General features: G+C 36.3%; 1 protein-coding gene across 11 annotated transcripts in view; it reads right to left on the reverse strand.

Moving 5' to 3' along the window:
• rbfox1 (RNA binding fox-1 homolog 1) overlaps window positions 1–13859 on the reverse strand; it is a 1531532-nt gene that overhangs the window by 1502009 nt on the left and 15664 nt on the right. For 7 of the 11 annotated variants that reach the window (XM_073060600.1, XM_073060594.1, XM_073060591.1 and 4 more), the window contains exon 1: window positions 4287–4356. The exons of 1 other annotated variant lie outside the window; for it this stretch is intronic. In XM_073060600.1, the coding sequence (XP_072916701.1) occupies window positions 4287–4341 (55 nt within the window). In that variant the 5' untranslated portion in view covers window positions 4342–4356. Of the gene's footprint in view, window positions 1–4286; window positions 4357–4417; window positions 4449–4586; window positions 4789–13859 lie in introns of those variants that run through there. 3 more of the 11 variants (XM_073060601.1, XM_073060611.1, XM_073060597.1) reach the window with 3 other exon arrangements.

Here is a 13859-nt window from a genome sequence, read left to right on the forward strand (position 1 = left end):
TTATAAGGGATTGGTCAGATCACACTTGGAGTATTGTGAGCAGGTTTGGGCCCCTTATCTAAGAAAAGATGTGCTGACGTTGGAGAGTATCCAGAGGAGTTTCACAAGAATGATTGCAGGAATGAAAGGGTTAACATATGAGAAGCTCTTGATGGCTCCAGCCCTGTACTCACTGGGGTTTAGAAGAACGAGGGGGGGATCTCATTGAAGCCTATTGAATATTGAGAGGCCTAGATAGAGTGGATGAGAACAGGATGTTTCCTATAGAGGGTGAGTTTCGGACCACAGGACACAGTCTCTGAATAGAGAAGCCATTTAGAACAGAGATGGGGAGGAATTTCTTTAGCCAGAGGGTGGTGAATGTGTGGAATTCATTCCCATGGATGACTGTGGAGGTTAAGTATTGAGTATATTTAAAGCAGAGGTGATCAGGTTCTTGATTAGTCAGGGCATCAAAGGTTACGGGGAGAAGGCAGAGAAGAATGGGATGGAGAGGGATAATGTATCAGCCCAACATTTAGGGTCCCAGTGACCTCAATGTTGGAGCAAAGAAAAACCATGTCTAAGGTTCCATATGTAGCTGTAACAGGAAAAATACTCCATGACAACTTGAAATGCAAACACTTAGCAGCACATTGAACCTGGGTCTGGCTGAGATACAGAAGTATGAATACCCCACTGCATTTAGAGATACCTGCTCATTCACTAAAAAGGCAGATCTAGTGGTCAAGCCATTAGTGAAATAAAATACTTGTATGGTAGTCTAACGGTCCATCACCACTGAAACTTTATACACAGTAAATGGAAATGAAAAGAAATCTTCAACTGCTTGAAATCTGATAAACAGTGTGTTGCAAACACTAAGGGAAGATAACAGACTTAACGTTATACATTGAAAACCTTTTGTCAGAACCTCTGGTGAAGAGGCATAACTCTGTTTCTCTTTTCCACTGATACTACCTAACCTGTTTAGTGTTTCCTAGGTTATGCTGAAAACTTATAATGATTGTGGTGGGAAAGGGAGAAGAACCTGAAGTAAGACAGCAGAGTAGATGAAATCTGTAACTGCCTTGTGGAAGATCCCTTTAAGCAGTACGCTGATCTATCCTTCCTTTGTATGACTGTGGATATGCAACAGAGTTTATTAAGATGTTGACAAGTTATATGCTATATATGCACGTACTGTATATAGTGCAGTAATATGTACAGAGCACAGTCAACATATACAATATGTACAGAATTTATTAGTATGCCACAGACTTTATTAATGAATAAGTGTATCGCATGGCATGTCTGTTGATATGTCAGGTCAATTATTCCTGAATATCCCAACTGGTTCCCAAAACAGCATAACCTCCTCATTTAGTACAGATAAGCTTTCTTTCAATATGGATTTCAAAAACTGATATTCCAGACTGATATTCCATTGTGCAATAGATATGTGTTCATGACTGTCATTTATACTCTGAAGTAGAAGGTTTAAATCCTAGAATCATACTCAGAGGCTGTTCTGTCTGTTGGGGACATAATGCTGTCAGAGTGATCCATACCAAGAGCAGATTATGTGGGATCTTATTCCACGAGGGACGATATCTCCAGGGAGCCACTTTACAGAACTGAATGATTGAGGATGAAAATGATTAATAGTAAGAGAACTTTATATTAGTTTCAATTCATACTAATCATAACCATGACGCTAAAGTTCTTCTTTCACATGGACCTGGAGGTGATTAAGTACCAATGCAATCATTTAATCATAATAAACACAAAATTATTAATTCCACTGGAAATAGTTTACCCTACAAGAATACACAATAAATCATACATGGAATCTGCTGGTGCAAGGTTCTTAGGTCTGTTAGCACATTGCACTAATGTGAGTTCAGAAAACTCAACGACCTATTGATTTTCAAACCAAATAATTTCAATTTGCTTCACTTTGTAAGAGTACGTTCAACAATTACAATCTAAACAGTTCACCTGACTGTAACACGGTAAACCCAGGTAAACAGAGCATTGTAATGCCAAGTCTTCTTTCTAAACGTTTAAAGCTAAGGATCTGAAAATATAAAAATAAACTTACTGGAGGTATTATAATTTGTATGCAGAGAACTGTGAAGAATTAAACCATGCTTTAATTTGCCAATATCCTAAGACAAAGATATGAAGTTTATAGTGTAGGCTCCAATTCAATTAATTTTCATTCTCCAAAAATACTCCAAATGAATTTTCCCTTTCCTCTTAAAGCTGTTTAGATGGAGTTGAAAACAATGTATATTAGAAGTAAACACTTGCAAAAAAGGCAACTCCTTTGCCACTTAATTAAAATACCAGTGGTTAATTTGTCAAAGCACTTAAATTTAATCTTCATTTCTGTAAAATATTTTAGCTTCCAGTATGTTGCCATTTAGCAACAAAGGAAGGCACGAGAAATTCCACTTAATGAGGATCAGACAAGTAGAAAGCCCAGATGGTTACATGATTTAAACATTCAATATATCTGAGCAACTACTGTACAGATTGGAAATATTTTGAAGAGCTATTGTGTTTCCCTGTCACAAATGCAGTTATATCTGATAAAGGTAATTAATAATGTAAAATATTATAAAGATTATCCCCTCTATGAAGCATTAGTTTTCTGATTATCCCTGTGATTCATTTTCACTGTGGTTATATCACAAACATTATTTCCATATCCTGGGCATCACCTTTAATTGTGTTTAACTATCAACTATTTCAAAGTTGCCAGATGTTCTATTCATTCACACTAAAGGAATTATTTAAAATGTATTCTTCTAAACTTTCAGAGAAAAGAATCTCACTGCATCACAAAACATGAAATGGGCATCATCAAACTGCATATGTAATATGCAATGAAGAAATCAACATTAGCTAATAGAGTAAAAATGAAAATGTTTTCCATGCATGCAAGTCAAGATATCTGATCTAAACACAGAATGGCATTACATCAAACCACTTTCAATTACTTTCAGTGCCTGGAATTTCTCTTCCTTGTATATCACTTAAACATACGTCTAGTTCTAGTAACAAATGTGCTTCATTAAATGCAGTTTATAGTACTCACTCAATGCATACAATCAAGCTCACAGGCATTTATCACTCAAATACAAAACATTTACAACTCATATCAGTTTGATGTAAAGTATACTTTTGTTTTCTTATATTAAAACTTAATTTAACTTTCACATTTCACATTTATAAGGATCATAGATCTTCATTTAAAAAACTGTTCCATTTTATTGGGAATTTACATATTATGAAATTTGAACAGCCTTGGTTAGTAGCTATAATCCATAAACCAACATCCAATTATAATTTGAAAAATAATCAATAAATAAAACCAAATTATGTCTATCCTGATCCCAATTCACATTAGTGTACTGAATACTCTAAGTAAATAACCTCCAGTGTATGATTCTAATTCATCTTCCGTTGAAGTACATTCCAGTTAACTTGAAGTAATAACAGCAACACTTGAAGATCACATTTATTATTTCGGGACATGGGAGAGTTCTATACTTCACTGATAATATGTGAATATGCATAGCAAAAAATAGTTTTGTGGCCGTGATGTTGGTTAATGGATATTCTTTTCAGTTCTATTTATTTAGTGCATCTTTTTAAATTCTGTTTCTTGCTAAAAACAAAAAACACACATTACTTCTGCTCACTGATATACCTGGCTAAATTCAGGTTTCTGCTTTTTAAGAAACTCAAAAACCTTGTGTTCTAGAATCTGACAGTCTATCCTGTTATAGCGACAGATGGCTTTACATGGAAGAGCAGGAAAATACTAAATAGTTTATAAGCTCAACAGAGTTTTAGATGTACTGAGTTCCATAGTTTGGCACAAAGACAATGCCATTCCTCCTTTGTAGTTAAACCAATGTTACTGTAACCCTTTGAGAAATACGTTAGCATTCTTGCAGCAGATCAAAACATTTTTGTATGATTCTACAACATAGGTTATTTATTCTTTGAATAACCTTATATGTCTCTAAAACGATTTAGCTTTTCAATTTCATCAGATATAGCTGCTAGAATTAAATTATTGAATACAAATAAAAATATAATAAAATACATTTGATAATACAAAATGCTAGAGGAATATAACCCTCGTCGTCAGAAAACTGAAGGGGAATAAGGTAATTATTGTGAACAATGGAATATTATTTTAGCATTCGGCACAATGAGAAACTCATATAATTAAAACGAAATATATGCAGCACACTTGAATACATAATCCTCATAGGGTTAACACTCACAGGTACAAAACACACAGCTTCCAAGCACATAATGTTCTGCATTGTTACATTGCATCTCTCTGCCATTCAATCCAGCAGTTCCACAATCCCCGTCCTCATAACCAAGCTAACAGTCACATACAAACACTAACCTTTCCGTATTAATTTATGTTCTGCAATTCAGCAGAAACAAAAGCAACGCAGGAGCAGCAGCTATTCAGTGTCACATTGTCCCAAAAGCATCCCAACAATGAGCTTTGCATTTCAGCCCCCCTCTCTCACAAGCTGCCCTTAATTGTTTAAAGTCTTTCTCTGCCTTACCTGAAGGGCATCTCCCATGACTGCAATTAGCTGCCAAGATTTCATTGTCGGCTGTGAAATGCCTCCTGTTCCCTCACCAGGAGAACCAGAGAGGTAGAGGAAGGAATGAGAAATACCCACGTGCTGGCAATATAAATGACTACAGACATCTGTCACACTTGCTGTGCATTTACTCTGCTCTACTCCTCTGCTTCCCTTATAATGTTTGAATCAGGTACTGAATGCTTTTAGCCTGGCCCAGTAAAAAGAAAAAGGTTGCAAAAGAGCCAGAAGCAAAACATAACAGGTCTCCTCTACTGGGTTGAGGCCAATCTTTTGTTACTTCTCATGCATCACAAAGATACCCAATTCAGGCAGCTCAAGGCACTCCAAGGCAAATGACGATACCTGGACCATTGAACTATTTATTTCTGCTGCATGTGGCTCTTCGTTGTTCTTTCAAGCATTAAATATGTACTACATGACAGAATAGGGCACCTTGTACACTTGTATGTCCACGCATGGAAGCCTGTTTACTGCTAAGGTTGCAAACGTTCCATTGCAGGCTAACTGAATCTTATTATTTAGGGTTTCCCCAACTCCAACGAACACTAAAAATGAATGTAAAAACCACTATTATGTTTTTCTCATACTTTAGTTTGCGTTCCTGAAATAATCTTAATGCACAGCAACATAATTCTCAGCTATTCCTAATTAATTAAAACACAGTTGCTGCTAACAACCGGAAAATGTGATATTCTGCAGATTACTCTGCTAATGACAAATGCAAATTCACAGGTCTAGTTGGGTAACCAAAACAACTTCCTTATATTGGAATTTGATTACCCTTTTGTAATGTATCAAGGAGGCTTAATGGAGAGAGGAAAAACTATACGGTGATTTATGATAACTGTTCGCAGGTCAGATTTCCCATCAGACATCATCCCCAACACACAAGAAGTCTGATTGCTGGTAATGCTGTGTTGCCAGGTTATTATCACAGATGGTAATTTTGCAAGTAGCCAATTATTATTCAATTAAGGAAGAAAGGTAAAGTTAACAGTTTAGGTCAATCATCTTCAGTCAGAACCTGGAACATTCTGGCCAGAAACATTATCCTCTCTTTACTTGATGTTATCTGACCTGCTGAGTGTTTTCAGTATTTGCAGGATTTTGCTTTTTGTTTTGATTAATTAAGCCTTTATGCAATCCTATGCAGAGAATTTTCAACAAACATGCAATATTACCTCCTAGAATTTTAAAAGGTGCTTTAGATAATGTAGTTCTGTGCTTTTCATTGGTCATCATATTTTAACCCATTAAATCTCAGTAGCAATTTTGTAGTTGCTGTACCAGCAGGATTATTTTCTTTTTGTGGAATTTAGTAAACCTTAATTTTCAGCTATGGCATCTTTCCTATTGTTTTCAAACCAGACTTTTTTTCTGATTTCTTGAATGAAAAGCATTTGCTTTCCAAATAACATTCTTCTTCAGTTGTCTACAATATCTTTGGATGACATCAATTTAACCCATAAAATACTTTACCTTAAATATGTAGAACTCTAATGAGAACAGGATTATGTAGTTGCTTCTGTGAAATAATATCTGTTTGGGATTAGGCCAAGTTTAACACTAGTCAAGTTCACATTCCCAATCTCATTTTATAGCAGTGTTTCTACCACATATCCTTGGACCTATTTTCAGAATAAAATTGTTTTATTTACTAATGCACCAGACATGCAGCAGAAATGGACTGGCTTACCACACCTTAGGATGACAAATGCAAAAGAAGTAATAATGATATTTAAGACTGAATAAATCATCTAACTTGTTCCCACTATACTTTCTATTGTAGCTTCTGACATTGAAAAGTGTTCAGGAATATTGTAAGGTTACTTCTCTTCAGCTGTCACTTTCATTTACAATATTCAGACAGTTGTAGAATCTAGTGAGACTTCTACACTTTAGAACATTAATTAATATGCCAAGCTGAGGTTTTCTGTTCCCCTTTTTCCTGTGGTTTTCTTTTAACATTTTGAAGCTCATTGGTGAGCTGTAATAGGCTAATCTTTTTTATTCAAAATTGTCTTGCTTTTGTTAGGGCTGTTGTTTCTTTGCCCTCAGAAATGTTATCTCTGTTCTTATGTCATGTACTGTGTTATACTCATAGAACTATACTGTATATTTATACAACGACTGTGTTATATTCATATTTTAAATAATTCTTTTTTCTGTAGTTTTATTCTTGCTATTAAACAAACTAGACAGAAAGAATTTATACAGACAATTATTAAAATCTAATTACACTGGATTAATGAATTATATTGGAAAATAGAAAAATAAATTTGACAACATATTCACATAATCTTTAATTATCTGGTGTTCATTTAATTTAATCTCTGTTGTGATGGCATTGGATGGACCAAGGCAGAATATCTTAGAAAAAAAAGAGTACTCTCACTGACGCTCTACTTTGAATGTTAATACACTGGAGTGGGATTTGCTCCAAAGTCTTGGGAACATGGAGGTGATAGTTTCATCAATTGAGTTAAGTTGAAGCATAAAGCCTTTTAATGATGCATGCTGTCAATCTAAAATAGGCTTTAATAATTAATTTTGCTGGTATATTGTGGTACATTTTCATTTAGTAAAGTGTACACCATATACTTGGAATGATCTTTTGTGAACATCTGTATTAAAATCGCCCACCTAACTGCTTTAGTAGTTTAACATTTCTGCATGGTATATGCTCAATGCTATAACAAATTTTGATGTGTGTTGCTCTTCAGACCATGATACAACTTTTGTTTTCTATTTACTGCATGATCCTTATAAGCCTGCAGCTGATGGCATTCAGTATTCTCACCTTGCACCTTATACTACCTCAAACTAAATTGACAGGAGATGTGCTTGGTTTTCAGAAGTAGTCTATGTCCATAGTGCATATCTGATGCACTATCAATAACTCCAAAAGACTGGAAGTAGAGTAAATGCTGGATGACTATCCTGGACTGTGGGAGGAGTAGTGACACAATCACCTTTATCCAGTGGTCCATGGGAGGAGCCACAGGAGCAGTCAGCAGAGGGGCGTGTCCAGACAGATATACATGGTTTACCACAATATCAACAATGGAAATGGCTGTCCTGACTTGAGTTGGCTTGTGCACTTGTCCTCCCTTCTACATGTGTGTGTCTCCTGTTTGAAATATCCTGGTGCTTGCAAATATCAAGAATTTGGCTTGCTAAATACAAGCTTGACACATCTTATAGGCTGCTAATCGGTGGAGCAGGCCTTAAACTTCTCCCTGTCAGAATTTTTAGGATTTAATTTCTTCCCTTGTATCAAGTGGAATACATGCACTACTCACCCCAGACACTTTTCTACGTCATATAAGATGCACAAAAATGTATTGGACAGAGGCAGAAATACATTTCTTCTTATCACACGTCCTTTTCAGTCACTGTCCATTTTGTGATAGAGTGACTTACTCTTAAACAGCTTCGCATTTCTAACAGGTTCTGAATGATTTGAATATGATTTCTGTCAAGGGCAAAAGCTTACTAAAATGAAAGCACCTATAGCTTATCAAATTAATACTGAATTGTAGTTTGTAGTATTAGAAACAGTACTGTATTTTGGTATTATTCTTCAGATGTCCTATTATGTCTTGAAGGAGGACCTCACAAGGACATTACAACACATTTATTCTGATGTGTGCAGTATTTATATCAGATAAATCATGCTGAGAATTGGCTGCTAGGATCTGATAATGACTGACATGGCCACAATTTCAGAGATCAAACAACTAATGTGATTGCTCTTTTGAATGGAGACAAAGAATACAAAGCATTTGATAAAACACAAGAGATTCTGCTGTTGCTGGAAAGCTAAAGCAACACACATTAAGTGCAGGAGAAACTCAGCAAATCAGGCAACATCTATGGAAGAGAATAAATAGTTGAAGTTTTGGACCGAGATCCTTCATCAGGACTGGAAAGCATATTATTGAGCTATGCATACAGCTTGCAAGGATGCAGAAATATCACAGGAGCCCATTAAATCTTGGAATTTAAGGCCAGCTCATGAATTGTTAAATTATATTAATCCTGTACCTTCCATAATTTGTTCATTAAACCAAGTTAATTAAAAAGTGCAAGTCTATAGAAACTATCGGCCCCAGCTTATTTGCAGTATTAATACCTTATCCTTCCGAGTAACAACTGGCATGCAATCTTTGAAAAACATTCCTGATTGTTGTGATGTTATTACATGACAAGGGAAAAGAAAGATCTTGGATGATAGTCCTTACCATGGGTATTAAATGCACAATGTAACATTGGCTGTAGACAACACATTTGGTGCCTGCAACCTCAAAAGGTGGAACAGGAATTTGTTCTTTGTTGCCAGGTTTAAACTGGTATTTGTGCATCAGATGCTAGTTCCAAAATCACTTCTAATTACTTCAACATAACCAAATTTAAGACACATTTAGTACGAGCATCTAAAAGAAAAACTATATCCAACGAAGTATTTCTGAGGTTTATTTGGAAGTGTATTACTCAATCTGCGCATAGCAAGATTCCGACACACTAAACCAGAAAATCTACCAGTATTAAGACCATTGAAGGATACATATTGTTCAAGATACTGGAAGAAATTCTGTGCCCTTCTTCTAATGGTATTTATTTTATAAGAAAGCAACTTGATCCAATCATAAGCATCAAAATAAAGCCAGTACTTTATTGGGACCATAGGACCACAGCAAGTGTGTCCATGTCATGGCCTGGGATTTTTTTTTTGATTATTAATTTTGAAATCAATACTATTGCCTTCATGACCTGAACGGACACAAGAAGTATATGGAAGAGTCTCTCAGGGTTATATGTTCAACCTCTGAGAATGGGCTAAAACTATGAATCAGAAATGAGTGCATTACAACCAATACTTACAGTTTCTAACTACGTGCTTTTGCTGTTCTTACATTATAACATTATATTTATCTCAGTTAGGATGGTGCACCTTGTAGGTCTCATAAAACCTGTGCCAACCAACTGATAGTTGTGTTCTAAGACATTTTAAATCTCTTATTGCTACAATCAGACTTTTCCACCTGCTTCAGAAGGGTGACAATCATACCTGTGCCCAAGAACATCTGTGATGAAAAAGTGCTTTGAGAGGTTGGTTATAGCTAGAACTAACTCCTGCCTAAGCAAGAACCTGGACCCACTGCAATTTTCCTATCAGCATAATATGTCTACAATGAACGCATTCTTCACGTGGCCTTGGATCACCGGGACAATACTAATACCTACGTCAGGCTCCGGTTTAGTGACTACAGCTCAGCGTTTAACACAATCATTCCTATAGTTTTGATCAAAAACCTGGACTTCTGCAACTGGATCAGCGAATTCCACACCAGAAGCCAATAGTCTGTGTGGATCGGAAATAACATTTCCACCTCAGTGATAATCAAAATTGGTGCAGCTCAAGGACATGCACTTAGCCCACTGCTCTACACTTTCTATACCCAAGACTGTGTGGCTAGGCACTGCTCAAATGCCATTTATAAATTTGCTGAAGATGCAAATATTGTTGGCAGAATTTCACATGGTGATGAAAAGGTGTACAGGAGATAGATAGATCAGCTGGTTGAGTGGTGTTGCAGCAACAACCAAAGAAATGACTGCAGACCAGAAAGCGTAAAATAATCCTCATTAAGGGATCAGAAGTGGAAAGAGTGAGCAATTTCAACTTCCTGGGTGTTAACATCTCTGAGGATCCATCCTGGACCCAACATATCAATGCTGTTACAAAGAAGGCAAGACAGCGGCTATATTTCATTAGGAATTTTGAGGAGATTTGGTATGTCACCAAAGACACTCGCAGATATCTACAGATGTACTATAGAGAGCATTCTAACTGTCTGCATCACTGCCTGGTATGTGGGTACTGCACAGGATTGAAATAAGTTGCAGAATGTTACAAACTCAGTTAGCTCCACCATGGGCACCAGCCGCACTAGCATCCAGGATATCTTCAAGGAGCGATGCCTCAAAAAGGCAGAATGCATCATTAAGGACTCCCATCACCCAGAATATGCCCTCTTTTCATTGCTACCATCAGGGAGGAGGTATAGGAGCCTGAAGGTACACACTCAGCTTCTTCCCCTCTGCCATTAGACTTCTGAATGGACATTGAACCCATGGATACTTTTTTTTTACATACACATATATAATTCTTACAGTAACATAGTTTTACTATGTATTGCAATATACTGCTACCGCATAGCAACAAATTTCACAACCTACGCCAGTGACATTAAACCTGATTCTGTTTCTCATTCCATCCAGCAGCCTGTTGGACCAACTAATTCACAGCCTTGCTTGAGTAGATTTTATCAAGTAAGAGGCAGAAAGGTAAATATTTCCTGACTGTTCAACTGTAAAGGGCAGTAAATCCAAGGTAAATCTCTCAACAGTAGAGAGTCACTGAATCCTTGACAGGTATTTTCCTTCCTCCCTGGTGATCATGAAATCAATCGAAGCCTAATGGTTGAAATGTCAACTAACACAAGCCTCCAGCCTGACTTACCTTCAGTCAGATCAGGGCTGATAAGAACTTGGCCTCAGCTCACAGTTCACCTCAGTGCTCAACTGCACTGTTGATCAAAAATTGGTCTATATCAGCCTTGAATATATTCAATGTATTTCTTCCATTAAAGCAGGGAAAAGCAGAAATGTTGGAGTCTACAGCTTCTTAAATGACCTTGAAAAGCAAATGAGCTTGCAAATAAGGCGTTGTTTGCAAGGATTGAAAGGTCAAGGGCTTATTTTTGTGAATTAAAGAAAAAGAGACAAAGAAAACAATGGCAACAATGTTGATGAAAATGTGAGGGATAAAGGGGAGTTGGTGCTAGCCCATTTAATTGGATAAAATTAAGGGAACAAAATATGTTACATGGCCAAGATGAGCTTAGAAAGGACATTAAAAGAGGGAAAATGGAAATCAGGGAGGAAAAATGGAAATTTCCTGAAAATTTAGACAAGTTGTAATCAACTATCCATTTTGGGAACATTCTAGTCTAGAAAGCAGAGAAAAATAGTTAAAGCAATACATGAGTATAATGGAAAAAGTAATTTATAATTAAGGAAGACTGATATTGAGCGTGGACACATTGAATTCTTAGTTGTGTTCTTTTAGGCAAGTGGATTCTTTGTAACTCTACATGATATCAACTGAGGAAGTAGCTGGCTTTAGGTTACCAATGGTTAGAATAAGCTGATGTAGATTTTTAGTTAATGATAATTTGAAAATATTCATTTTGTTTCTGTAACAATGAAGTACAAGCCTTGCCTGAAAATATGGATAAGGTACTTATTCAGAGTGGTTCCCCTCACGCCATTTATGTGTCTTTGGTTACATTGCTCTCCTAATGGAGACTTGCCATAATGCATTCATTTATTGTATTATTTTTGGAACCTAAATGTTAAGAGTTTCAAATGTGGACGTAATCCTCAACCATGAACGCAAATTGTGCTCAAAGATATGCTAAATTTCAGTACTTTTCTTTTGCAAATTTGCATATCACTGAAGGTAAAATCTACTCAGAGCCAGTACAAATCGTCTGTCATTTTGAACACTTCTTTTCCCCAAAAAATCAGTGTATTAAAAGAAGACCCTTATATAACAAGCAGTAATCTGGTGCAATTTTTTTTGTGGGTCTGAAAGTGGCTTATCTCAAAACTGAGCTTTTTTTTTGTCAGGGTCATTTCTATGCCCAGCAATTTTAAATAACTCAAATTGATTTTACAACAATGCAGAAAAAAGCAATAGTTACATGATATGCAATGGTCATTTTCACAGCCAATTAAAATAAAACCGCAGAAATGTGTTCTTTCACAACACTAATAAAAATGCTCAAACATTTGGACCCCACTCAAGTGCCTTCAAAAATGAGCACATTTAGAAGTAACTCGCCACTGGTTTTTTTCCTCAATGGGTGTGGTTAATTTAAAACAGAGGCATGGGAAATTGAGCATTTAGGTATCTGTTCTTTTCAAATAGAATATTTCTTGTGAAGATTCTTCTGAGGCTATTTTGTGCCACTCACAGCCTGCAATGTAGTTGTCCTCCATCTTAATATTGACCTCTAACCCAGAAATGCTTCGAGCATTCAATTATCAAATTACCTTGAGACAGCAGTAGATGGCACAAGACCTGTTACAACATTAATAATAATTTGAAAAATATATCCTCCTTAGGAAAATGGATCAAGGATAATCAATAAGATTACTAGATTTCTATTTTTATGAATAGTTTATTAATATTTAGTATTTCATTATAGTACTCCAGAGTTGTCTGCTCTGAATTATTATATTATTTTTGATACAGAGCTGCATTGATGGTAACAAGAGTAGCATTGTCTGCTACAAATCTCCCTACAGCAAAATTTCTTTGAGATCGCTGTTATTAAGATTACTGCCAATTGGGAACTAAGTTGAGTGGGTCGAGATATTAACCCCACATGTGGTAGAAAGAGTACACATTAGCATATCCTATAATAGTTGCATTTCTGGGTATACCTGATAATGTGGAATGTTTGTATTTTCTACAGTTTTATCTTATCAGACTGTGCCAATAAACCTTACTGCATGTCTCTGGAGCTATTCATGTAAGAACCTAAGGTCATAACATCTCAAGCATGAAGGAAGTTGAAGTAACAATTTACTTCATGGCCATAAAAATTGGTTTAATACCCAAAGCAAGGCTGCCAAGCAAATAACTGTAAGTTTTGCTGCTTATAAAATCTTTAGGTGTAACTTTAGATAAATAAGACACCAATAGTTTGATTGTTGATATCAAGGATCTCAAAGCTGTATTATATACTTACAGGCCTGCTTAGATGAGGCACAAGAAAATGCCTCAAAACAACAAACGTACAACTTTGCCCTGTGGGGAACTAAAAGAAAAGCTAGAGTAAGTGATGACCAAAACTATAGCTAGCTATCAAAGTAAAACAGTTCCTGCAGAAATTCAACATCCCTCTTAATGGCAGGAATAATTGCATGGTGTCTGGCCTGGAGGCACAAGGTTAAAGGTGAGGCATCTTGGAGGTCACTAGAGACCAGAGAATGAGCTGTATAAATAACCCATGAGAAAACTACAGACTCTTCTTTCCTTGGATCTCATAGTATCTTCTTCTCTGGTACCTGAGCCAGGTATCTCATCTAACCACAGTTGCTTCCAGTTTATTGTAGATTCATCGGCTCATACAGCTTGGAAATTGGCCATTT

The sequence above is a fragment of the Hemitrygon akajei genome, chromosome 11 (assembly GCF_048418815.1).
Source record: "Hemitrygon akajei chromosome 11, sHemAka1.3, whole genome shotgun sequence".
NCBI lineage: Eukaryota > Metazoa > Chordata > Chondrichthyes > Myliobatiformes > Dasyatidae > Hemitrygon > Hemitrygon akajei.